This window comes from Anguilla anguilla, chromosome 1 (genome assembly GCF_013347855.1).
Source record: "Anguilla anguilla isolate fAngAng1 chromosome 1, fAngAng1.pri, whole genome shotgun sequence".
Taxonomy (NCBI): domain Eukaryota; kingdom Metazoa; phylum Chordata; class Actinopteri; order Anguilliformes; family Anguillidae; genus Anguilla; species Anguilla anguilla.
The window spans coordinates 85,306,849-85,334,028 of NC_049201.1; the positions used below are offsets into that span (position 1 = coordinate 85,306,849).

The following is a 27,180-nucleotide window of genomic DNA, read 5'->3' on the forward strand; positions in this document are numbered from 1 at the left end:
TGCAAATCAGGCATCTAGTAACGTGGTTGCAACCATAGCAGTTATCTCTTTAAAGGCATATGCAGTTAAATCAAACAAAAGCAATCCTTCCCACATGAATCATGGTTTACCACAATAAAGTCTATTGTTCTCACTGTCGAGTAACGTAGCAATGGAAGTCCGTAGATCCAGCTAATGAAAACCACTTTTAACAGAGTAAGTGAAACCAAGGGTTGATCTGATTGGTCATACAGTAATAAACATACCTGCCTTTTCGTGCTAAGTGTAACTTTTTTTTGTCACACATTTCTACTGTGCTAAATACAACTCAACATTTCTAGCTCATCTCTATAGCACAGCCTTACGAAGGTACCTACCACAGGCACACCATGTGAAAAAAGTGTTGCTTCTGTAAAATAGCTTTCTACCATCCTGCTAATGTATTAAAAATTAAATGAAATGTATAACGCCAAAACAAACATATGGGGCAAAATTACATCTTCCAAATTATAAAGTTAAATCAATCCCTGTCTATTTATATTATACTTGTTAATCATGTCAAATATGTTGGTTGTACTGTAAATAGATTTTTAGTCATAGTAATATAATATACATACAGTAGAGCATATAAACAGTTACTGAATAATTCTAACAGCTGTGGAAGCAGGCCAGCTAAACCGCTCCCTCTCCACCAGCAGATGGCACATTAACCACATCACCTCTCCACAGTTTGCCTCTGGCTTCCTGTTACGGTAGAGGTAGAGAGGAGTGTAGGACGGCTTCCTCACAGAGGATTTTGCTGTTGAATCTTTTCGGTGCATCGGTGAAGGTAAAAGGTAAGCCATTCCTGTATTATTGGTCTCTCATTTACAAATGAATTTCATCATTATACATATGCATTGTTACATATTCTGTTAAATGCAAAAGTACTGGGACAGTATTTTTGTTTTGGCTGTGTACTCTAACACATTGGATTTACACCGTATCAAACAGTTGATTTTGACACACCCAAAGTTTTGGCTATGCCTCTGATCAATTTATTCCGTAGCCTCATGATGGCCTAATTTACTGGCATTGACACTTTCTGGGTGTCATGTATATTAATTCATGCCATGCAGCTGGTATTCAGCAAGAATCAGCTGAGCAGCTAATTACTTTTGTTCCTCTAAAATGGGGGACTATTTATAAAAAGTGTTGCAATTCCTACATGGTTAAAGCTGTATATGCCCTCAAATTAAAGCTGACAGTCTGCACTTTAACCTCATACTCAATTTTTTATTTTCAATGTGCTGGAGCAGAAAAGCCAAAAAAACAAAAATCGTGTCACCGTGCTGATATTTTTGCATTTAACTGTATATGTATCGGGCGGCAGGGTGGTGCAGTGGGTAGCACTGTCGCCTCACAACAAGAAGGTCGTGTATTCGAATCTCAGCCAGGGTACTCTGGTTTCCTCCCATAGTCCAAAGACATGCAGGTAGGCTAATTGGAGACTCTAAATTGCCCATAGGTATGAGTGAGTGAGTGAATGGTGTGTGTGCCCTGCGATAGATTGGCGGCCTGTCCAGGGTGTGTTCCTGCCTCTCGCCCAATGCATGCTGGGATAGGCTCCAGTGCCCCCTGCAACGCTGCTCAGGATATAGATAATGGATGGACCCAGCTCAGGATAAGCGGGCATAGATAATGGATGGACCCAGCTCAGGATAAGCGGGTATAGATAATGGATGGACCCTGCTCAGGATAAGCGGGTATAGATAATGGATGGACCCAGATCAGGATAAGCGGGTATAGATAATGGATGGACCCTGCTCAGGATAAGCGGGTATAGATAATGGATGGACCCTGCTCAGGATAAGCGGGTATAGATAATGGATGGACCCAGCTCAGGATAAGCGGGTATAGATAATGGATGGATGTATGTGTGTCCGTGGAATCTTTTCACCAAAGGGTGAGCTTGTACTTGCCTTACCTTGTTGTTGTGGCTGGCATTTCACTGACTAACTGGCTAAAGCTAGGTGTTGATTTGAGACAAAAACCAGTATATTTTTGCTCATCACTGTTTGGTCCATAAAAATTTGGCGAGAGCTATGTTATTTTGTGAATTAATATGCACAATGTGGTAATACACAATTCGTAAACTGAACGTCGTAGATTTACAGTTTAATTTTTAATCATTTAAGCCATTGTCAGGACGGTTTCCATCCTTATTCAATTTGAAATCACAGTAGCTTTGCAACCATTTTCCCTGTTCCTCTTGTTCCTCTGATGTGATTCACACGGTGTATGATGTTAGGATTAGTTTGACAGTCTTCCATCCATCCATCCATCCATCATCTATCGTACAAGGGCCATATATTTATCACAAAAGCTGACCCCTCTAACACCATGAATTATTTATTGCAGCAAAGATATTCTCAGAACACAAAATAATCAATGAATTAAATATAAATGTTTCAATCTTCATTACAGTAATATACTTGGTGACAATACATGTAGGCCTGCAAAGCAGTATATGGCAATATTAATAAACAATAGTGAAATAGGACATCAAGTAATGTACCGTTAAAAAATCAAAAAGATCCTTTCCAAACACCCAGCACACGTACTAGAGAACAGAATTAACCCTTCTTATGATTCTTGTGATACCAAAACCTCCATCTTCATGGCCGTTCAGTAATAAACGTGCTGACAGAAATCACAAGCCTTAATCACATCGCGCACAAGCTATATCCGATAAAAAAAGGTATCATATGTGAAATGTGTGCATGGAGAATTACAATCAAATTCCTGTCGTGTGACAAAGGCCTTTTCAATACATAGTCATCGCTTGAACTGCCTCTGGATCACGTATGTTAAAGTAGCAGGTTTTTCTTAAGACTAGCCAACTTTGTGCCATTACATGTTCGCATAAATGTCCTCTTTAAAACAATTCTCATAATCCTCCTCTTCTTCTTCTTCTTCAAAATATGGTGTCTGGAAATAGAAAAGGAACACAGTGAAACCATTTCATTGCAGACACAAATGCGCAGAAGTTATACTTCCTGCAGCTCCAGAAAAGCTTGTATAGTGATGTTATGCCTCCAGGGTTGTGCATGTGTGCACTACCCCATTACTGTGCAAAAGATTACCTCTATTCATACTTTCTGTTGGAACTATTTCCTATGGACCATGCAATTAGACACTATTTCACACCAGGCACAAAGGGCCTACACAATACAAAAATAACTGTCTCCAGGGGAGGCTTAACCACATATTAATCACAAGGATGCCAATAGGGGTGACATAGCTCAGGAGGTAAGACCGATTGTCTGGCAGTCAGAGGGTTGCCGGTTCAATTCCCGCCCTGGGCATGTTGAAGTATCCTTGAGCAAGACACCTAACCCCTAACTGCTCTGGCGAATGAGAGGCATCAATTGTAAAGCGCTTTGGATAAAAGTGCTATATAAATGCATTCCATTTACCATCAATCATTTTTAAACCTACTGTATGTTCTGCAGAAAAAAATAGTGATACTCAATAAAAACTTTTTGTGTCTGAAAAATTGTGTTAAAGTAATAATCTCGAAGATTTTCATTAAAATAAATGTCTGTTAAGTCACTATCTATCGCTGAATTAGGTAACACAATGGTGATTGAGCCTATTATTATATTAATTTATATTATTATTATTATTATTATTATTTATGATTAAAGAACTGGGTGTCTGTGGCGACATTCCCGGGAAAAAATCACAAGCGGCGCATAGATAGTGACGCGTTTTCCATCACCCATCAGTGGTTGGTCCGCCAGAGAGGGTAGGCGGAGCTAACGCAACAGGCTTGCTCTTCAACTCACTTGTGTGTGAGCGGCATACTTTTTTTTCTGGTACCTGCTAGCGTTAAGGTGGGGGGGGGGGGGTTATGGAACCCTAATAAGTTTTTGTGTAACATGAGAGGTCATATTATTTGTTTATGTAGATTTCGTATTGCGCACAGTATCCATCTCTCATATCAGGGAACGTTGCGTTAGCTAGCTAGCTAATGTAATTAACACAATCTAATGTCAGCTAACAATTAGAAAAAACGCTAGCTAACGCTACCGACCGGTACCGACCTCGCAAACCGTCTCTCGAATGCAATGCTACCTTGTTGCAGCATTGCAATGTAGCTAACTAAAGGCCAGTTCAGATCAATGATTTGCAACGAGACTGGATGCAACTTGAAAAATTGTGTAAAGATGTCAAGCCGGAGAAAACTAAATAAAAGAATACGGCAGTATGGATTAGCGTTGTTACTATTTTATTACGCTTCCTCATATGTTCCTTTTTTGATTAAATCTCCTTTGTTTTTGTTTTCTTCTTCTTATTCTGATTGCTAATTTAACTCCCAGCTCAGCTTACACGAACAGTTTAGCTAGCAAAACCAGAAACAACAAGGCAGTTGTTTCAAAAATATCACACAACAATCATTCACGATGATGATGCACGAGATACATAATTGCACGAGCCACAGCGAATCCCGCAAATTCTTCTCTGCAGTGTAAAGATGTTCATATCGAGCAAAAGGGGATGTGAATGTAATATGCTGCGAGGGAAATGTCCCCATGGGGATAAACAAGTTCTCTATGTATATGTATGTACAATATGTATTTTACATGCAGTATTTATTTACGTAGCAAATATACAATCACTTGTACATTTACTCAAATTGAGTTCAGAAGCAAGTACAGACATGTTTTCTGGAGAAATATGCTTCCTGTAGTTACTGACCAGCAGTTTTCTACATGAATTTTAATGTGTCCCATGAGGCAATTTGACATATTTGACATTTTGATCTGACACAAAGTTTGCATGAGATTGTAAAATGGTAAGATTACAAAACACAGGGCCAAGTGACTTGAAAGAATTGAGGAAATATTGCTTTGGAATACATCTTATTTAATTTCGGTGAGGCAAGATAGCCTATATTGTTTGTAGAACCGTAACTTGGCGTCATTTTGATATCAATACTTTTAATGGCAGGCCTGGATTTTGGCAGTCTGAATGAATGAGTTATAGACGGTGTATGTCTTGTATGTGCGAGTAACTTGTTTTTTATGAGATACACGTTTAACGCGTCGACCGCGTTGCTGTTCGGGGTGAAGACCAGTGTAGTCGAAGCGTTAACCGTGCTTATGGCTTAACAAATGCAGTTATTTTATGGAGCATCAAGTCTTCTCCTTCCCTACATTGTAACAATAGAAAACCAAGTCTTACCAGCTATAAATACCGCACAAAGGGATACAGTCAACGCCCAAAACATGTTGCTCTGCAAAGCAGCGTGTACTCAGTTTAGTGTGAGATGCACTACTGGTAGGTGCCTAGGTGGAAGGGGTTTCTGTGCTTTTCCATTGCAAGCCCTTAGCAGGAAATGGGAAGGAACTGATGCCCTTGTGACGACGAGCTGAACAGTCTTACATTGTTAATGCCCAGGAAGCAATGAAATAATCACAATAAAGTGGTTACTATCTAGTGACATCATTCAAAGGACGAGTTGTTGAATACCTTTAAATGCATCCTCACAAATCTTTTTTTTTTTTTTTTTTTTTACAGCAGGTGTTTTTTAGGTGTTGTAGCCTATGTGTGCATCGCATAGACTGCTTGTTCCAACTCAGAGGCTTCAATGAGAAGCTGAGCAGAACGTGATCCCCGTTCATTGAGCTGAGTCCAGCACAAATTCGCCAATAAAGGGAACGTAACACACTGTTAAAAAGTTCCCATTAGGGGTTGAATCGTTTAGTGGCAGCTGGCGGGCGCCAGTGGCGGTTTTAGCAGAAGCTGGCGGGCGCCAGTGGCGGTTTTAGCAGAAGCTGGCGGAGTGGTATCTTTTAGTGGCACCTGGTGGACTCCAGTGGCTGCTGCAACGACAACAACGGTCGCATTTCTGGCAACCGCCATTCAAGTTTCCTTATTAGCCCGCCTGTACGCGACAGCTGTTGTACTTTCAATACAGCAACTTGTTAGCATCTAGACGGTGAAGCTTAGGAAGTAGCAGGAAACAGCCTGTACTGTGCATGCTTGTACGCAAAAGCGCTTGCTGCCCATTGAGTTCAATGTGGACATCCAAGGTGATTTAACATGTTTTTATTTTCAGTTTTATTTCTTAAGACTTCTGAGTTTTTTGTTTGTTATTTTTAACCAATAAAAATTTATTAAATTTTAACTTTCTTTGTGGGACAAGGAATTTTCACTCTTGCATGCTTGGAATGGTCCAGTGGGAAGCATTTCTAGAGCCTCTATCTCTGTAAATCGTGTATTTAAAATGGCTAGACTTAAGAGGCAACAAATAAAAAATAAATAAAAATAAGCCTGCGCATTCATTTATTGAATCTAGCCGCACTGTTGTCTGGTACAGTACTTACATCATTCCTATGTTTGGCAGCATGGGCAGATTTTGGGTTTCTAGAGAGGGGGAAAACATTTCTCCAGTATTTATTCTTTCAAATGATCTCTTTTCAACGCTTTACTAATGTCACTGAATTTCAAATACAGTCATAGAAAGGTGTAGCAAGCATAATTAAAATCTGTTTATAAATTATAACAAACTGTTAATGATAAAATAAACTGTTTACAAGTTTAACTAAACAGTAATGACGGTTGCTCACATGATCAATAAAAAAAAACCTCTAAATGGCAACAACTGAAAGCTTACTGATTTTATTACTTGTCGCAAAACAAATGCCTGAAAAACATTAAAAAATATATAGAACTCCACGATTCGTCTTTTGTGAAGCTGATTCACTGTGTCCCGTGTTTCGTTTTTTTTTTTGTTTAGCATGTTATAAAACTATAAAAATATTATTTTAAACAGGGTGATTTACCTTACAGGAGAAGGGCAGCTTGGTTTGGGTTTGGTTGGAACATGCCTGCTAAGCTCTCGTTATTGGCCCTGTGAGTGAACAATGTTTGCGATAAGACTTTCACCTGTGACAGTGCTTTAACGACAGAAACATTATATGCTTACCTGTAGCCCACATTCATCTCAGGTCCGTTGCCATGTTGCTGTCTGTAAGCGCACAGATAAGACCTTTGTTTCAGTATTAAACCGGGCCACCAGAGCACTGATTCAAGTTGTTTCTGTCACGGTACGGGGGTTAGGACCCAGGCGCAGAGTGGGAAAAAACACGAAACTCAAAAATGTAAATACAAATCAAGACTTTACTAACAAAACAAACAAAAGGCCACGAGTGGCAATTCCAAAAAAAAAAAAAACAGGAAACACGTAAAGGAACTCAAAACAAGCAAAACTAGAAACTCAAATTCAAAAGCATAGCAGACACAGGGAACAGAAACAGTACGGGTAGAACACAGACAGGGCAGAACACAGGCAGGAAGAACACAGGCAGACGGAACACAAGGCAGGCAGAACTCAAGAACACAAGCAGGTAGATACATACAAGTCAGAAACAAACACAAGTCAGGAACAAGCACAAGTCGGAAGCAAACACAAGGAACCAGCACCCGAGTCAAGGAGACAAAGAACTTAAATAGACAGGGGTAACAAGACGCAGGTGAACTCAAAGAAAAATCAAACCAGAGGGAAGGGAAACGAGAGGCAGGTGGGGACGATGATTAAATAACGAGACAATAACAAAATAATTGAAAGCAATAATACAATTAACCAACAGGGGAACGAGCAGGACACAAAACAGAAGTGCCGCCATCTGGCGGCCCAACAGGGAAAAACAGACAGAAACAGAACCATAACAATTTCACTCTATTGCTTTCTGTAAAAGCATACCTATAACTTTAACATGTGGGAACAAAAGTGTGGAACAGTGTTTTAGGGACATTACCTGGTTGAAGCCCAAAATTTTTGAAACACTTGGCAGCATTGCTATTACAGTCTTTTTCTTCAATTTTACAATCTTAATTGCTTCAGTAAATTACCCAGATGTATAAACTGGTAACACGTGAATTGCAGTCTATTCAATTTACGCAATGATATGAATATGGATATGGTGCCAGAACGAGTACTATAAAAAGTGACATAAATAACTGGAAAGGTAAATTATTTTGATGTTTTGCCCCAGCTTACCTTGAAAATCTGCTCCAAATGGACCTCCTGTTAAAATCATGGACAAAATAAGAAAAACTTATTCATAGACTTTTTAATCTTTTGAAAAAACAAGATCCATATTTTTCTCAATGGTTATGGTGGAACATTTCCAGAAGTATTGCCCATGTGATTACCTTTTTTCTGGGCGAGGAGGTCTGTCCAGGAAGTCTTTGGGATTTCTTCTGTGTGTGCCATACAGAGAAATAGAATGTTTTTTTTTTCAGCTGACAGCAGTAGGTGATTTTCACACCCACATTATTTAGCTATACCTAATATTACAGAATACATTTGCTAGACCATTGTGCAATGAATTCATACAATGCAGCATCCAGGAAACATTAAAGAATCAGCCAGAAACTGACTCTAACAATTTATTACAATAAATGTATTCTGTTAAGACTACTTGTGTTGATGTGTGCTTGGTATATCTAACTTAACACTTGTCTCGAGAGTTCAAAGACTTTTTACAAATTCAGAATTGTTTTTCTCAGACATAGAATTACTGAGACATTGGATTTGTAAGATCCAATCTGGTGCACGTGTTAAATGATCAGTACATTATAATAAATATATGATAAGCATATGATCAACAGAAACTTGATAAACAGACCATGAAGAAAATATAGCAGTGTAGCACAGTGGGTAAGGAACTGGGCTTGTAACCGAAAGGTCATAGGTTCACATTTTGGTAAACTAGCTACTGGTAGTAGTAAGCATAGAATAATAAGTATAAGTATAGTTTCTGCTGTAGATTGAAATGTAGAATATATTGCCATGGAAAGCTTTATTTAGTCCTGGACGGTAGATCTCCAGGAAACAGAGTTGGCCAGCCCTGATTTTGTTTTTCTGGCTTTATAGTCCTGCCGTGTAACGTAGTTGAGGAAGATATACGGCTTAATAGGTAGCACCCTTCTGGATTTGGCCAAATTCACGCTCACCTGGAACACCTTTTCCTGCACGTCAAGACTCCCACACACAGAGCCAGGACAAGCAGGGCAGCAGCTGTGGCAGGCAGCAGGATGGGGAGGAGGCTCTGCTTTCCTACAGAGAAATACAGAACGGCAGTGCCAGTAACTATCGGGTGGAAAATCCAGGTCTCAATAAGTTAAAGTTTTTTCAATTCTGTAAACGTCTGATTTAGTGAAGAAATTGAACACATCGTAAATAAACTGTCTGGCCCATGAAATACCATAATCTTAGCTTCTGTTTTTTGTTTTTTCAAGAAAGGCAGACAGCATTTAAAACAAACCCCTTTATTAAAGCCTAGTGCCATTGTTTTGCTTTTTGCTTCTAGTTCAAGATGCAACTTAAAATATACACACTGCTTGTGTCATTAGTGTCCAGACCAGCAGGGGGCGATTCAGGCGCTGGGGGTTCATGCTCTGAAAAGTAAAAGGAGGCAAAATCAGGCTTGATCCACCTTAAAATTGATCATATTTAACTATCCAAGAGCACAAAGATATGAGCGGTGTTAGTCCGAATGTGTTTGTTATTCCATTCAGATACAGCTGGCGATTTTCAAGATAAATTATATTATACTGGTGCCATACTGCTCTACCTCAGGAGATAGTAGGGTTGTATACTATGAGGTGATTAAGGTCACTGTGCATTTTAATTATATACTTTCCATTTTTAAAAATCAAAATCAAGCTCTTTCTTGCCATTTCTCCAAACATACACCTCTAAGAAAACATTATATAAAGCATTTTGTTATGTATTTGCGTGCCTTATGTTGTTTAATTTAATAATTTTATGCCATATACGTACTTTTCACATGTAAATCGATTGAGGCCATTGGCCTTTTCCCATCAGGAAACTCAGCTGTGCAGGTCAGAGTTTTACCGTGGTCGTCCATAGATGCAGTGAACATTATACTGGATACAGTTTTCCACTCAGTGGCAGCCATTTTTGTAGTTTTGCTGGAGGCTGGCATGTCCTTGTAGCTCCACACAATAGCCGGCTGTTGTTTAGAGCAGGTGTAAAAGACAGAACATGTGACGTTCTTCACCACACCTTCAAGGAACTCCACTGGGCCGGGATCAGTAATGATCTCCCCAACTGAACCTAAAGCAGAGATGCAGTTTAGCTACAATCCATATCTGTTAACATGTTAGTAAAATATAGTTTATGTTTGTATACCGTTGTTGTTGTTTTTCATTTACGATTGTTTTCTTTCTTTGTGAAGGCTGGACTTGAGTGCGCAATTATAGCTACAAAAGTGGACTGCAAAAATTAAACCAAGGATCAATCTTTCCCAAACACAATACCACTGGTAATTTCAAATTAAGCCTGGGTGTCTTTTTTTTTTTGCAAACTGTGTGGCCCGTTCAGCTATCATCAAACCTGTCTACTGAGTTTGAAACAAGGTGACATTTGCATTTGCTGTAATTAAAATTTGTGATAAAAAACATAAAATATGTTTTACTTTGGCATAATTTACATTTTAGTTGCTGATATTTACTTTGGCATAATTTACATTTTAGTTGCTGAAATGCAGGCACCCATAAGAAGAATTCCCCTACAGATTATGTCCTAACTCAACATGCAGTTGATGAACTGGGCTGATTAACCAGCGATGCCTGCAGCGCACCATCGATGTCAGTTTGACACTACCCTGCTGTAGCGCCTTACATTCGGCCTGGATGGTGACGTCCGCCTGGGCCGCCCGGCCTCCTGGATGCTGGACACGACAAGACACAGTCTGTTGATCTTCAACGAGGACCCACGTCTGCACCAACGTGGTTTTCCACTTCACGTCTTGCGCTTCAGTTTCACGACGCTGGCCCGTCTCGGGAAAACCAATCAGGCTTAGTTTAGGGGGCGTGGCCGGACACGTGTGGTACGCACTGCACTGTACGCTGATTTGCTCTCCCACCTTGGGTATGCCAATAATGTGCATTTCTGGTTTATCCACTCTGTCTGCAGAAAATGCAGAAGAATGAAATCGGTGAAAAAGTTATTATTTTTTTTAAATGGCCACCATCAGTGGAGGCAACGCATTTAACTGCAAATGGAAACAAAGACAGCCTACGGTTGTAGCACGGTTATGAGTCCGTTTTTATGTCTTTATAGTTTGTTCTTGTACAACATGTTGTACATTGTGAGCTTCACCGACCATAAAACATTGTGAGTCTACGTTATCTGAAAGCAGGGTGCCATGGTCCCCTGGTTCCTGCACCTATGACTCAGCCAAATTAAAATTTTGTTGAAAATCTTTCCCTAATTTATTACACAAAACAGGAAATGACGAGGGGATAATGAATGGTTTCCTCTCACCAGTCACGTAAATCTCCACGGTCTTGTCCTGATAGTTCTGTCTGTGGTAGGAGGAGATGGGCTTGGGGTCCACCCAGGTATAAAGCCTCTGTCTATGATGGTTCATCTCGACGGGGTTAATTTTCAGGCTGCAGCTCCGGTCACTCGGAGATCCGTACAGAGAGGTTTTCCCTCTGAAGTCACTGATGACATCACCAGGGCGCGCTGGGCTGAACACCACCGTGTACTCCCCGGGCGTGTACTTGTACCACATGACACTGATGTCAGAGGGCAGGGTGGAGGAGTACTCAAAATGGCAGGGGATGACCAGGCACGAGCCCTGCAGGCCTGTCACCTGGCTGGGCATTGAGAAGCTCCACCCCAGGGAAAACATGGCCACTGAAAAACACCCACAGGAAGATGAGATTTCATCTGCACACGAGCGCAGTTACTGCAGACGCTATGGAGTAACCAGATGGTGAGCTCTGTGTTCTTAAAATTAAAATTCCTCAATTGTCTAAATCAGTGCAACATAGCATTGAGAAACCCCCCACTGCCAACCAGAATGCATTAGTGCTGAGGCATGCACTGATTTTCTGGAATCGCAGCATCATGACAACGGAAAGGATAGTCTTCTGATTGGTTCACACATCAGAGGTTTTTAGTACATCGTAAGATTCCAAGTTGAATTACAGTATGTTTGCTATTACACATAGTATTGAAAGCAGCTACAAGCTTTTAGCTGTGACAGTTGCTTATCACATAAAGCTTTATCTGTAAACACGTAACACTGCCTTTCCAAAGATATCTTTGTCCTCATACCTTATCTGGCATGCCATGCAAAACTGTAAACTGAAAAAGGGACCTCTCTCATTTTGGGAAAACTCACTTTTCACCTTCAGAGTGATGTACCCCTCTTGAGTTTGCCCATTGGTGAACCTTGCGGTGCATTTCAGGGCTTGGTTGTGGTCGCTGGCCCCTGCCTTGAATTTCAAAATGGACCGGCTTTCCCAGCTCCCACTGCCTCGTTTCTGAAACTCGCTGGAGACCTTCATGTCTCCATAATTCCAAGACAGATCTGGACGGTGCTCTTGGCAGGCATAGGATACGGAACAGACCACATCCTTCTCCACGCCTTCCAGGAACTCCTCCGAACTGGGATTTATAGTGACCTTTGTCACTGAACCTGAGGCAGAAGGTTAGTACACATTGGTCCCTTGCTTAGCATCTGCATGTGACCTTGCAACAGTTGTTTATTCTCAGGCATCGCCTTAGCATGACATTTTCTGACGGCGGTTACGTCACACGCAACGGTGGTGTTTATTTTCATGATTTCCCACCATTTCACTCCCATGTGTGAAGGCCCAGTCCTAGTCACCTGACACGCTCAGTGCAGTGACGTCTGATTTTCTCACTCTCCTCAACACACGAGGCTAACTGCTCCCTGCTTCCTGTTCCATCACGGTTCACAAGCTGAGCTCGCATAGACATGAATCTTAAGGCTGCACTCTCCATCTAGAGCTTTAAATGCTAACTGTATAAAACTGACCAGTATTGTAGCTGATGGAAATAATTTTGAAATTTAGCCATGGCCGTGTAATTGCAAATATATCCCAAATAAATGCGCGATTGTCGTACGGTAGCGGTAACTCAAGGCTGGAGAATTAGGGCGTGTCCAACTCTACAATTGTGCAGTTGTAGGAGTGAAAATGAAAATCAGAAAATAAGCTTATAGCCAAAAGCAATTTTCAGGATCTTTTTTAGTGGGTGAAACACTAGAACTAATTTACCCCTGTCCATATGTAATTACTCACATTGTCCCTGAAGGCTGACGGTTTTGGATGCGCTCCGGCCGGAGGGATGTCTGACTTCACAAGTGATGGTTTGGTGGGCGTTGTCTAATATCCAGGTCATCTCCATGGTGATTTCCCACTTGCCTTCATGCACTTCTTTGTGATAGACTTTGGGTGTCCCAGTATGTCCCGCTACGGTCAGGCGCAATGTTGGGGGATGCGGTCGGCACGTGTGGTAGGCGCTGCACTGGACGGTCATTTGTTCTCCCACCTTACGTGAGCCGGAAAAATATAATTTTGGTTCGTCTGCTCTGTCTTAAAAAAAAAAAAAACATGAAATACAAACATATAATTGCGCTTAGCACTTCTAAGCAAGTCACATCCATCATTTCCAAGAAAACTGGTACATTTTCAGTCAAATGAAAACCTTCACCATAGCACAGTAGAGAAATAATAAAGAGTTCAATTCTCTCACCTCGTACACGGATTTTCACAGCTTTGTCATAAAATTTAAAATAGTGATATGTGACGTAGTCTGGGTCCACCCAGGGGTAAACCATCTCCTCTTGGTGACGCCAGTCCAGGGGGTAAATCTTCAGGCTGCAGTCTCCATTGTAAGGTGATCCGTATAAAGAGGTTTTTCCCCTGAACTTTTCGATGACTTCATTTGGGTTTTTTGGATCGCACACCAGAGGGTATCCTCTGTCGACATATTGGTACCAGACCACTCTGCCCTTGTCGTTGGGTGGGTATTCGCTATAAGAAAATCTGCAGGGGATGACCAGGCAGGACCCTACCATGCCCTCCATCTCTCTGGGCACGGTGACACTCCATGCCCAGGAAACGCCAAATATGGCACCTTAGAAAACAGAAATTTGATTGGTTTGATCAGGAGTGAAACAAAAGCCTTTTTGTTTTTTTCTTGCTGTCCTATTGCTGCCTTGGCTACTCTTAACTAGCATTTTTCAGTTAATCAGATTAATGAAATTCCATTAACAATGTGGTAGACCATAGCTAATGTGTTCGGTCTTGGATATATATATATATATATATATATATACACACACACACAGTACAGTCCAAAAGTACTGGGTCACTTGCGGTTAAAAAATAAAAATAATAAAAATTCAGTTTATATAATACATAATATATGTATTTATTAAATAACAAACCAATGGTTTGTGGAAGTGGAAGAGTGGGAGGGAGGTGGATGGGTAGGTTTGACTGAAATCTTATCTAACTTAACTTTTTTTTTTTAACCACAGGTAACCCAACACCTATAGACACATGGCAAAGAAGATGTAGTTAGGTTTAGATGTGCAAAGCCAACTAAACATATTGTGGCAAGAAGGTTATCCTCACCAAAAAAATGTAAGTGACCAGTTAACAACAATATGTAAGAACATGTCACGCAGCACAAAGCCCCAACACTGTGAAATGTTGTATAAATGATTTGTGCTAGTGATATCTTTTCGACAAATGGATGCTTTTTAAATTATATGTTTATCTTGATTTTGAACCATCGTGTCTGCTTTCTAAATTGAATAAACACAAATATAAATAAAAGAAATAACATGTAATCAATAAATAATCAATAAAACAATAACCTGATTAAAAATATCTGCCACAGAAAAAGTGAGTACAAAGAACTTAAGATAAGTCAAAGCACACCTTGAAAACACACTCCATACAGAAGCACCCATGCAAATGGCTCCATGTGGGCTGAATTAAATATTCTCCTGAAAACCTGTAAAATACAGCAAGGGTTATTTGGGCTACACGCTGCTTTACTCTGGTACTGGGACACCATTTAAAAAATAAAAAAAATATTTATATAATCTCCAAAACATTCCAAAATGTCACCCCCATGGTCTAAAGAGGAACGTGAATGTTTCTATTGCCATAAGGTAGGGCATGTTATTGCTAACTGTTTCACTTTGAAAAAGAAAACTGCTGCCCCAGCTAAGCCTACAGGCAGAATTGTTCCTCAAACCACTCAGTGTTTAAACGGTCCTGAAAGCAAACCTGAAGAAGGTTTTGAGCCGTTTATTTTTGAAGATTTTGTTTCCCTTTCCGGTAATCCGACTGAGCAAAAACCGGTGCGGATTTTAAGAGACACGGGAGCTTCGCAATCCTTTGTGTTGGCCTACGTGATAGCGGTATCGGACGTGACATATAGTGGTGCTAATGTGGTAATTCAGGGAATTGATATGGCCTTTGTTACTGTTCCCTTACACAAAGTACATGTTCAGACTGATTTAGTCACGGGTTATTCTAATGTGGCTGTACGGTCCGCTTTGCCTGTACAAGGCGTTGACTTCATTATGGGAAATGATATTGCCGGAGGTAAAGTGCGTGCAGTACTCGAAGTTCTAAATAAACCCGTACCCTGTCCCATCTCTGACGTGTCTAGATCACTTCCTGGTGTCTTCCCTGCTTGCGTGCACTCACTCGAGCTCAATCAATAAATTGGTTTGCGGCTGCATATTTCCATGTATTACTTTCAAACATGGCGGTTGAAAATAAATACAAAAAAATGCTGCGAGTACTCGACCAATCAGAAATGTTCAGCGCTGCAAGCTCCACCCAAAAGGTTCCTGTACTTTCGGAAAGTACTACCCCCCGAGCAGGAACTTTTTGGGGGGTAAAATAAAGCCCCAGGAACTAAATTTAGACCCTAGTTCCTTCGGTGGAAACACACTGAGTTCCTCAAAAGGTTCCTAGTTCCGGGGTAAAGTTCCTGCGGTGGAAACGCGGCTATTGTTCCTTGAAAAGTAGTTCCTGGGACTAAAAGTTCCGTACTTTTGGTGGAAACGCGGCTTTAGTTAATGAAGATGACCACTTCCGCATTAACAATCCATTATCTACAAAATAAGCAATCGACTTTTTTTTCATTACAACAGGTTTAACCACCATCTCAAAACACTTATGCAAGGAAGGATCATTTTCCTGAGCAGAAACAAGTTGTCCACAAGTGACAGGCAATTTATCTGAGGCAAACTCCAGAGATAAGGTAAGAGATATATTACATTCCTCTTTTTCTCTAAAATCTTGGAGGTTCAACCTCTGTACATACCTCCGGTTTTACACGTGGTACTTTCGGTTTGGTGAGATAAATATCCTCAGTAATAGTGGACGCTAAAACAGATTCTGATAAATGAACTTCCTCACCCCATTTCTTGGAATTATAACGTGTGCTCTTCTGTTCTTGTCTTGCTTTAGTATTCGTTTTATAATTTTTTTAAATAAAAGGCATTCGTGCTGGGACAGCATATTACATTTATTATTGTTATATCCTATTTGTTGCATAACAACGGTCCAAGTTCAACTACCAACGACAGTTTTGCTTGACAACGGTAAAATATGCCCAAACGGCTGCAGAAGAATATTTCAATTCCAGGTGATTAAATCGATAAAATAAAAAAAATACAAAAGTAACCATATATAATCATTGTTGGTAACCCGTTGTATATAAGTGGAATAAACCCCTCCGGGCTGTCCCGGTTATTAGAAAATAATGTAGGCTACTTCGGTGGTAGTTTGGCGTTACAGAAGAAATCATAGGACAGATGGACCGACGACAACGTCGCTTTTTCATACGTCAGTGGGCTAAAGCCGCGTTTCCACCGCAGGAACTATACCCCGGAACTAGGAACCTTTTGAGGAACTCAGTGCGTTTCCACCGCAGGAACTAGGGTCTAAATTTAGTTCTGGGGGCTTTGTTTTACCCCCCAAAACGTTCCTGCTCGGGGGGTAGTACTTTCCGAAAGTACAGGAACCTTTTGGGTGGAGCTTGCAGCGCTGAACATTTCTGATTGGTCGAATACTCGTAGCATTTGTGTTGTATTTATTTTCCGCCATTACCCGCCATGTTTGAAAATATGCAGCGGCAAACCAATTTATTTTCATAATAACTTCAAATCAAACTTGTATGTTATGCGGCGCAGTAGCCTACTTTTGGTTATAGCCTGTCAACGTCTTGGAATTATAACGTGTGCTTTTCTGTTCTTTTCTTGCTTTAGTATTCGTTTTATAAAATGCTAAGCATTCGTGCTGGGACAGCATATTACGTAGGCTACCAAAACATTCAAACGGATTAATTCGGTTGCTGAATATTTTCTTCCGGATTTTCTTTGTTAGCCCGTTGTAATTGACTCAAAACGTTTGATACAGTTATGTGAGGTATGCGGTAGTTCTGCATAATTAACATTGGTGATACAGTACACGCAAACTGGAAATCACCTTCCGCACTTTTTATCCGGGTAAAATAACAGGTTAATTCTAGTAATCTTCCCTTTAGCTTTTTCAGACTGCCGTAATTTTACTCAATTTTACTGCCATTTTTCAATTCCACGAAAAGACCAGGAAGACTATGGACTCATTTATGGTGCATGGTTCGCATCTGGAGGGCACACTTCGCTGCTCGGCTAGCAGTAACTTGGAAGGAAAGCAAACGGTGGCTGTACCACTACTAATTTACATTTTCACGCAAGTCCGAGTTTTCGTTCTATTCTTGTCATTTTGCGATTAGCCTATATGGAATTGACGACGAGAAAGTAATAAAACAGCAAATTGTTTACAACGTGTGAATGTTTTCTGCTGTTAATGAATGTGTTTGAGAGGATATATGAAAATCAATAAATACAAAAGTAACCATATATAGTCATTGTTGGTAACCCGTTGTATATAAGTGGAATAAACCCCTCCGGGCTGTCCCGGTTATTAGAAAATAATGTAGGCTACTTCGGTGGTAGTATGGGGTTACAGAAGAAATCATATGACAGATGGACCGACGACAACGTCAGTGGGCTAATTTGCCTAATCTTCGCGGTACTTTAGACCCCGGTGGAAACGCAGACAACCATTGGCTGAAGGAACCTTTTGGTTCCTGGTAAAGTAGTTCCTGGGACTGAAAGTTCCGGGTAATTTTGGTGGAAACGCGGCTTAATTTGCCTAATCTTCGCGGGACTTTAGACCGCGGTGGAAACGCAGACAACCATGGGCTGAAGGAACCTTTTAGTTCCTTGAAAAGTAGTTCCTGGGACTAAAAGTTCCGGGTAATTTTGGTGGAAACGCGGCTAATAACTTCAAATCAAACTTGTATGTTATGCGGCTTAATTTGAAAGATTAAAGGTTTTTTCTTCTGTGTAAAAATAACTTGTTGCTGGGTATATATTTATTATTATTATTGTTTATTATTATTATCATTGCATTATTATTATTATTTCTGTAATGAAAACAAGCTTTTGTTTCATAAACTTGGCACTGATAACAGCCTGACATTATTTACAGCACCATTGTGGGGTCTTTGCTTTTATATTCCAATATCATTATGCCTTAATTAGCTAGTTATAGATTAAGAGTTGTTGTTTTATGTGTACAAATTGCTTTCTGCTGAGTATAACAATTTATGTTGGGAAAATAAACTTATTCTATTCCATCAACTATGTACTCATACTATATGTATGATGTAAGCAACACAGCTACAACTAAGGAAATTGATAATGGGTGTGTTAGATTTACAGTAGGTGTGCGAATGATCAAGCATTGACAATAGTCAATAGTATTGGCAGCGCAGAGGCGGTGGGGGGCCCCCAAATAAAATTCTGTTTAGGGCCCCATAAAGGCTTGGACCGGCCCTGATTCAGCAAACTCATCTGAAACAATTGGGAAGTGAAGTAAGATATAAATACATCACATTGGAAATGAAACAGGAACTCAGAAGAAGAAATGATCTTTCCAATTTCAGTTAGAAAGAATAACGAGTGGAACATATGAGAAACGCTCAGCTAGAATATCTGTAAGTAATCCGGTAAATTTTTCTACTCTTTTGATTGCCTTCTTGTGGTGAAACACATTTAAAGCAGCATTCCTATTCATCAAAGCATTGGTAAGGACAATGCTACTGTTAGCTTTTGAATAACAACGATTATTTGATATTTCTGGTTCACAAATAATCTGGGATCACTTTATAAATGCTTTTTGGTGAGTGCGATAGCTTTTACCAGTTCTGTTTATGGAATAAGGAGTCGCATGTTGTGCATTTCAGTGGGAAATATTTAAATCAGTGTTTCCTGTGGAATTGATCTCTGGGTGTGGTGGTGGGTGTCCGAAGGGGGGGCGGGGGTGTAGCAAAGGCGAAAAAGTTTAAGACATAAGTTTAACAACCTCTTGAGACTTCTTAAAGGTTTTTTTTTTTAAATATCTAAATCTATCTTTGAGCTCTGATGAGCTCTTGATACAAGGAATAGCATTTTGCGAGAGCTAAAAAGTAGTTTTAGACATGCTTTAAAACCATAAAAGGTTTGTTAACCCTTGTATTGTTTGTAAATATTGAAGCAAAATAGGCCTGTATTTTGAGTTATGGTGGGGTGAGAACAATTAAGAGCACATTGTCCATCTAGAAGTTCTATCTTCAAGAATAGAGGACTATTGTCAGGCGAGGGGGCGGGAATGGACCCAAGTGCAGAGTAAAAACACAAAAGTCCAAAAATGGGGAAAACAAAAGACTAATAAACTAAAACGGGGAACAAAAAGCCTCGCAGGGCGAATTCTACAAACAAAAATCTTCAAGAAAAAACAAATACAAAAACCCAAAAACAAGGGAAAACAGGGCAGGCACAGAAACAAACAGGTCACGGAAACAAACAGGCAAGGCAGGCAGGCAGGCAGGCAGGCAGGCAGGAACCAGGAAACAAACCACAAACAGGTAACGAAACAAAAGGATCCAGCGCCTGAGTGAGGGAGAGGGAGACTTAAATAGGAGCCACGCAGACGAGACACAGGAGGGCACAATGAGCAATCAAGCCACAGAGAGGGAGGGGAACACGAGACAAAAACGCAACTAATAATGGGATAACGAGAACCAATAAAACAATTAACAGAACACAAACCCGAGGTGCCGCCATCTGGCGGCCCAACAGGGAAACACAGGGGGAAGACACAGAACCCTGACAACTATAACCAAAATTGATACTCAAGAAAAGTTACATATTGCACTTTAAAAAGGGACATTCTTCTGCTAAATTAACTTAATTACCATGACAAAATAGTACTTATGTCAGGGTGCGACGTGAGGGGTTAGGAGCCAAACGCAGAGGGGGAAAAACTCAACTCCAAATGATATGAACAAAAGACTTTACTTAAAAAAGGGAACAAAAGGGAACAAAAGGCCTCACAGGGCAACTCTTCAAAAAAACACAAGGTAAATCTACAAACACAGGAACCACAGAAAATCCGAAAGTACAAAAGCACGTGGAAAACCGAACATGGGCAGGAACACACAGGGCAGGAACATGAGCAGAAGCGCACACACAACCAAGGATCCAGCACCTGAGTCAAGGAAGAAGGAAACTTAAATAGAACAGACACTGACGAGACACAGGAGGGCACCATGAACAATCAGGCCACAGAGAGGGAAGGGAAAACGAGACAACCAAAAAGCAATAATTGAACAATTGAAAACAATAATACAATTACACAGGGTACAAGCAGGACACAAAACAGAAGTGCCGCCATCTGGTGGCCCAACAAGGAAAACACAGACAGGAACACAGAACCATGACAACTTTTTACTTAACATACTTTGAGCCGGGTCCACATTCAAAGCCCTCTCTCTCTGTCTCCCTCACACTCAATGAAGTTTACATGCCTTGTCCGTGCAAAAAAAAAAAGTAAAAAGTGAGAAAAATGGCTTTAAAGATTCTGTTCTGTTACATTATAATTCTACTGAGAAGCATGATACAAAAATTTCCTAACTAACTTAGATGCTAGATTAATGTATTTTTTTATTTGCTAGTGTTATCTGTATTCATTTCTGGACACTGCAGAGACTGCTCCTCGTTATAATCATAATCGTCATTAGAATGCAGCCCTCTTTGTCAGCTGTAGCAACTGTAGCCGAACTCAGTTTTGCTAGCTCACTACATTCACAAAACCTTAAAAATAAACACTTTCCCTTTCGTTTTCATGGAAAAAAAATCACCATGTTGTAGTATGGAAATGGAAGTAGTTGAATCACTACAAGTAGTGATGTAATGTATTTTGAGGAGTACCGTATGGGCTCAAACTAATGCCAAAAGTATTTTGTATTTATAAGCAATGACTTGTGCTTGCAACTTATGGTTTGTGTTTGTACATTGCGAGTTGAAACTAAAACAAAGTATTTTGTACGTGTAATCAATGACTTGTGCTTGCAACGTATGGTTCGTGTTTGTACTCTGCAAGTTGAACCTTTAAAAAAACGTTGTGTTTGTGAATATAGATTTTCGTAAGGGGGGAGGGTCACGTCTGTAAATGAAAATCTACATGTGTTTTGTGATCTGACGTAGTTTATTAACATTTGTGAACAGAAAAAGTACGAATGCAAAACAGTTTTTTACGTGCGACACTCCCTCTACATGTAACGCCCAGTTTACAAGAAAAAGCTACATACATTTGGCAGTTTTGGCATTAATTTGAGCCCATAGTACCGGCACTTATTTTGGTCCAATTCAAACACTGGTTAACACTATGGTATTTTTGTAATATTTGAAGCGTCGCTACCTACCTTTTTGTTGTCTTTCGGTCGCTGAAGAAAAAGAAGTGACGCTTTAAACAGACAGTGCAACCTTCCTGCGCTGCAAGTCTCCCGACCACCTCAGAAAGGAGCAAGCATGGAGCGCGGGGCCTGGGCTCTTTTGAAAATAAATATGTGGACGCGACAGTATGGTTTTGAAAGTGCATTTAGGCAGAAATATTTAGAAAGTTTAACATTTTTAATTTATGAATTTAATATATAGGCTATATACAGTATATATATATATATATATATAATTTATTTTATTTTTATTATTATTTTTTTATTATGGTGTGGCGGCAAGGATCAGTTTTAAAACAAGTTTTGTGATTTTTAATTTGTTTTTTGCTTGAAGTACAACCCTTTAGATAGCTGACATAGGCTGAACTAAGAATTTTAAATTACATTACAAATGTTTTTTGTTTTGCATTTTAGTGACTATCGCTAATGTGAAGTTCTTGGGACCTCATAGATCTTTGGACATGGATAAACATTTATTTTTAAATTGGTTTTAACGTTGGCTCTGTGCACCAATACTGTATCTACTACATACAACGGTAGTGTAAATGATCACATTTTACATAAGGGTAAAGGTTAACCCTTTTATATAAGGGTTTTTTTTTTTGGCCCACAGGTTGTGTGGTCAGAAACAGATGGGACCCAAAGAATGGCTTAAATACCTGTTATTTCACATCCTGTTCAAAGGTAAGGCGCAGAAAAAGACCCAAATTATTTGACAAGGTTACCTCAGTCTCCCTCAGCTTTTCTGCTTTATATAACACTTGAAATGGAAAGAATATATTACACTGCCAAAGACCACACATTGTTTGAATCTACGACGAAGGTCATAGTAAACACATGGGTGACAGAAACAATTTCTTGACGTGGAGGCAGCATCCATAGTAAAGCGCTTTGGATAAAAGCGCTATATAAATGCAGTCCATTTACCATTTACCATTTACCATCCAACAGTCAACATCAGAGATGAAAAATAAAAAGTAGGAATTAGTCAGTCAGTGTGGCATGCCCTGTGATGTTTTTTTAAAGCTCAAACACACAATGCTCTCACATATCTTAAGCAACCAATTACCTATGGGTGTTCTTTGGAATCTTGGCATTTCAAAACACAACCCTCGGTCGACATGCCTCAGTCAATCTACATTCTGAAAAGATCCAAAATCTAAATTTGTAGTGAAGATGAAGCTAACAGATTCAAACATTCTCTCTTAATGCCTTCGTCAGTGAAATGGTTTTGTGTGCTGATGGCAGTCTGAATGCTAAGGATTCACTACAGTTGTGCAAGCTAATTTGCATGTACAATACTGTTTGATGTTAATACCCCCATCATGTTTCCAACAACATTGTTGGATGATTTCTAAAACGTGATTTCTTCCCAAACATCGTATTCCCATTTTCAGTGAGATAATTATTCCATGAGCGATACCTGTCCATCTCTTTGGAATATGAATGTGAATGGTTCCCAGCTGCGTTCCTGGAAATGTACCGACCAGTAGATTTTCATTTCACCCCTAATTTGATGCATCTGATTCCGATAATTAGCAGCTCAACAAGATCTCTAGCTGCTGAATGAGATGCACTTTGTTAGGGTTGGAGTGAAAACCTCCAGGAACAGAGTTGGGAACCACTCATGTATTATTATTATTTTATTAAAAAAATTTTATTTGACACGGAAAATGTGTATTAATAACATTTCTCTAAATGTGAGTTAGCCAGGATCTTTTCAAAACATCACACTTTAATTGTTATTTATTTTTTCCAGTGTTAAATGTTCACACCACCTCCACCTGGACAGCAGAAGTGCCGCAGACAATATCAGCACTGCAGGGATCTTGTGTCGTGGTTCCCTGCAAGTTCAATTACCCAGACCGTGAAATAAAGCCTACAGACCTGACAGGAATATGGCACACGACAAATCAAGACATATACATTTATCACCCGGACTCCTCCAAAGTGATGGAAGAATTCAGGGGCCGGACAAATCTGATTGGGGATCTTGCAAGAAAAGACTGTTCACTGAGAATTAATCACCTGAAAAAAAAGGACAATGGCCCATTTATTTTTAGGATAGAGATTTGTGACTTTAATAAGTACTCTTACAAAGATAAATTGGTCTCCATTGATGTCCAAGGTGCGTTTGAAGAAGTGTTCTCTATGTGGCTTATTTTTAAAATCATGAGTATATACTGATAAGATCCTGGGTTAAAGTCATTGTAAAACATAAGCACTTCCTTTTAGGTATGTGCACTTTGGCTATTGAAAGCCCCACTGCATTCTTGAGACCAGCTGTGATTGGAAATATGTTTTTATTACTTTATTCTCTAGAAATGTGACAGCTCACTTAGGTGACCAAAAACTGAAAATGATTAATTGGGAACTTGTAGCTTACAGATGGTGGTTTATTAGATGTTTGTTATCACTTAACTACAGACTATCCAGCCTCCCCACGGCTGACCGTGAGCGGGGAGGTCAAAGCAGGTGACGCTGTGACTGCTTCCTGCTCTGTGTCTCACTCCAGTCCCACGGAGCTGCCTCACCTGATCTGGAGCCGCAGTGGAACAACCACCAACCAATCAGAGGAGCTGCCCAACGGCCAATGGAGAGTGACTTCAAGCCTGATTTTCACTGCCACAAACTCTGACCACAACCAGCACCTGACTTGCACAGCAAAGTATCAGCAAGTCACATCTGTGCAATCTTCTAAAATTTTGAATGTGGCATGTAAGTGGGCTAATTTTTTTTTTTTTTTTTTACATGTTTTTGCACAAAGCCTGAAGGATTTCACAATTCTTCAAAATGAGAACTAACACATTTTGATAGCATCTTATTACTTTTTTTTTTAACACTGAATGTAGTACAGAGCATTATTGGAAATTGAAACTTACAGTAACAATTCAATTCCCCTTTTCTGAGAACAGTTTTATTTTTAGTTGTTTAAACTGACTGCTACCAATGCTTTTTTACTTTAACTTTTTATCAAAGAATGCATTTAGATCACATGTTCCAAAACAGATCTTTAACCCCTTGGAAGCTAAAGAAATAGGCACAGAAAAAAATGGATAAAATATTTTACATTTTCACAATTAATTGTATTGTTCCAGATTTCATCAGTTACATATTTCATTCTTTAATCTGTATGTCTTTCGTAGTATTATGATCAGCTAATTTATGACATAAAACACATCTGGATATAGATGACGTATCATGTCTAGTTTCACACATAATCCACACAGTAATCACACATGTAACAGTGTATGAACAAGCCACTGCGTTGCGGCTCAAAGAGTCAAACATTAACCGTTGTTAGAGTGGTACAGGAACTCTGTCAGATGCTGGTCATTTTATTTGGCCTTAAAAACACTAATGCCCTGATCCAGATTGTACCACTCGCGGTGACTTGTCGAGTCATTTAAATATAATCTCAAGTCATCAAGTCAATCTCAAGTTTTTCATACATAATTAATGTTGTGAGACAATAATAGAAAAAAAATGTCTCTGTAAATGTATGTTTACATTTTTCATCACATATTTGGTAAACCTATTCTGGGGCTTTCTGAACTTGGCCATGCTTTGTTTGTAAAGACCAAAAAATGAAATCATGCACTTTTATTTCCCTCCGAGTCAAAGTTGACTGAAACCTGAACTGAATCAAGCTTCAGGTAGAACCCTGATTCAGTTCAGCACTAATCCTTTGTTACATATTTTCCTCTGATTGCTCTAGATGAGTCCAAATTCGGTGGGCACTTAGGTGGCAGATTTGAAGAGATTTTACGTCACATTACATTCCATTACAGGCATTTAGCAGACACTCGTATCCAGAGCGACTTACACAGCATTTACATTGCATTACATTACAGGCATTTAGCAGACAGTCTTATCCAGAGCGACGTAAACAGCATTTACATTGCATTACATTACAGGCATTTAGCAGACACTCTTATCCAGAGTGACTTACACAGCATTTACATTGCATTACATTACAGGCATTTAGCAGACACTCTTATCCAGAGCGACTTACACAACTTTCTTTTTTTTCACATCCATTTATACAGCTGGATATATACTGAAGCAATGCAGGTTAGGCACCTTGCTCAAGCGTACAACAGCAGTGTCCAACCCAGGAATCAGATCCATGACCTTTAGGTTACAAGCCCAGTTCCTTACCCATCATACTACACTGATTTTAATCACCACTGAACGACAACAGAGAGGCACTTAAGTTTGATTTGTCTCTGCTTGCAGGTGAACTCCAGTACATTTCACTCATAGTTGCTGCTGTGCTGCTGGTGGCAGGCATGGCCGTTGTGGTGTGGCTAGCAAGAAGAACGAGGTAATCATGCTTCCTTTGTAACTGGCACCCAGTGCTTTTTTAAAATGTTGATTTTATTTTTACTTTTGTGTTATGATGTCTGTCAGACACAATCGTGAGCAACCTGTAACTGGTATGGACGACGCAGCCACAACCATGACAGGGACCTCCTACGCTATGGCAGCAAGGTATTTCTTTCCACACCTGTGAGAAATTATAATCAAAACCACAGGAAAACTGGATTTTGGGTTATAATTTGTAATATGAAATCAGGTGTGCTTGAGGGGGAACACATCGATACCTGGATCTGGCTGTGGGTCCCTGTGGAGAGGTTTGGAAACCACTGACATTGACTGCATTTTATCTGTATCAAAAAACACAAAGTGCCAAACTGATTTTTTAAAAACTCATTGTTCCCTTTAAGTGTAAAAAGAAAATATTAATACCCGAATTGAATTGGACCTAAATATTCTTTCATTTGTTTTTGTTTTTTTAGAAAGGAGGAAAAAAGCATCAACAGTGGATTTTATGTAAACGATGAACAGATGTATGGTAATATTGGGGTATGTATAAGGGTGCTCTCACAGATGTACATCACGCATTACATCATGCATTACTGATGCTCTCTACCAGAGAGACATACAGCAGGCAAATGGTTGCATAGATCAGGAAACAACACTCTAATGGAAGGCCAGTACAAGGCAGAGTGGACATCTTGTCAGGTTACAAGCTGCCAGCTAAGTCTAGCACTTAGACGTACTACTGGGAGGAACAGACAACACTAAAACTGTTAGATTTGATTGTACATAACATTACACAGTAAACGATCTCAACTGTCGCTAAATCAGTTTGATTGCTGTAGTTCAAAAATGTTTAAGTTGGTCTGGTATTCTTTTCTACAGCGTGTTTCTTTAGACACAACTTTTATGAATGGTCCTAAGGAGATATATAAGCCCTTCATAAGCAGTACACATAGACATAGACATTCATAAATGCACATGTCAATGACCACAAATAAGCACATTTTCTGTCACTAAGCTTGTCACAGTAATGTCACTTGCTACATTTGCATTGACATAGCACACCACATGCCCAGATCTCTATGTAGCTCTTTTATTAACATAGGTATTTATGAATGTATTGCTTAAAGAGGAATTTCACTTTATAACACTTCTGCTTCTCATGACTGATATTGTCC

General features: G+C 39.7%; 2 protein-coding genes and 1 long non-coding RNA gene across 4 annotated transcripts; 2 read left to right on the forward strand and 1 right to left on the reverse strand.

Annotated features, from left to right (window-relative positions):
• Positions 1 to 731: 731 nt before the first annotated feature.
• LOC118236030 lies at positions 732 to 14,747 on the forward strand. The gene is made up of 2 exons (XR_004766968.1): positions 732 to 815; positions 14,364 to 14,747. It is a non-coding gene; the product is annotated as an uncharacterized LOC118236030 (long non-coding RNA).
• On the reverse strand, positions 2,355 to 21,756 carry LOC118235549. Of its 2 annotated transcripts, XM_035432994.1 has the most exons (16): positions 21,647 to 21,756; positions 14,770 to 14,845; positions 13,574 to 13,957; positions 13,120 to 13,413; positions 12,195 to 12,491; positions 11,327 to 11,704; positions 10,682 to 10,969; positions 9,818 to 10,114; positions 9,373 to 9,432; positions 8,989 to 9,091; positions 8,185 to 8,232; positions 8,030 to 8,056; positions 6,956 to 6,997; positions 6,813 to 6,880; positions 6,354 to 6,393; positions 2,355 to 2,949 (listed from the first exon to the last, which is right to left on the reverse strand). In XM_035432994.1, exons 2-14 carry the CDS (start codon positions 14,813 to 14,815, stop codon positions 6,814 to 6,816), a joined length of 2,331 nt encoding a protein of 776 aa, XP_035288885.1. In that variant the 5' UTR covers positions 14,816 to 14,845; positions 21,647 to 21,756; the 3' UTR covers positions 2,355 to 2,949; positions 6,354 to 6,393; position 6,813. The 2 variants fall into 2 exon arrangements, with proteins under 2 accessions (XP_035288885.1, XP_035288894.1); XM_035433003.1 differs by lacking the exon at positions 21,647 to 21,756 and having other exon boundaries at positions 14,770 to 14,886.
• LOC118233202 (myelin-associated glycoprotein-like) lies at positions 18,849 to 25,919 on the forward strand. Its single transcript, XM_035428656.1, has 5 exons — positions 18,849 to 18,898; positions 22,290 to 22,360; positions 23,436 to 23,804; positions 24,104 to 24,398; positions 25,916 to 25,919. Exons 1-5 carry the CDS (start codon positions 18,873 to 18,875, stop codon positions 25,917 to 25,919), a joined length of 765 nt encoding a protein of 254 aa, XP_035284547.1. The 5' UTR covers positions 18,849 to 18,872.
• Positions 25,920 to 27,180: the final 1,261 nt, after the last annotated feature.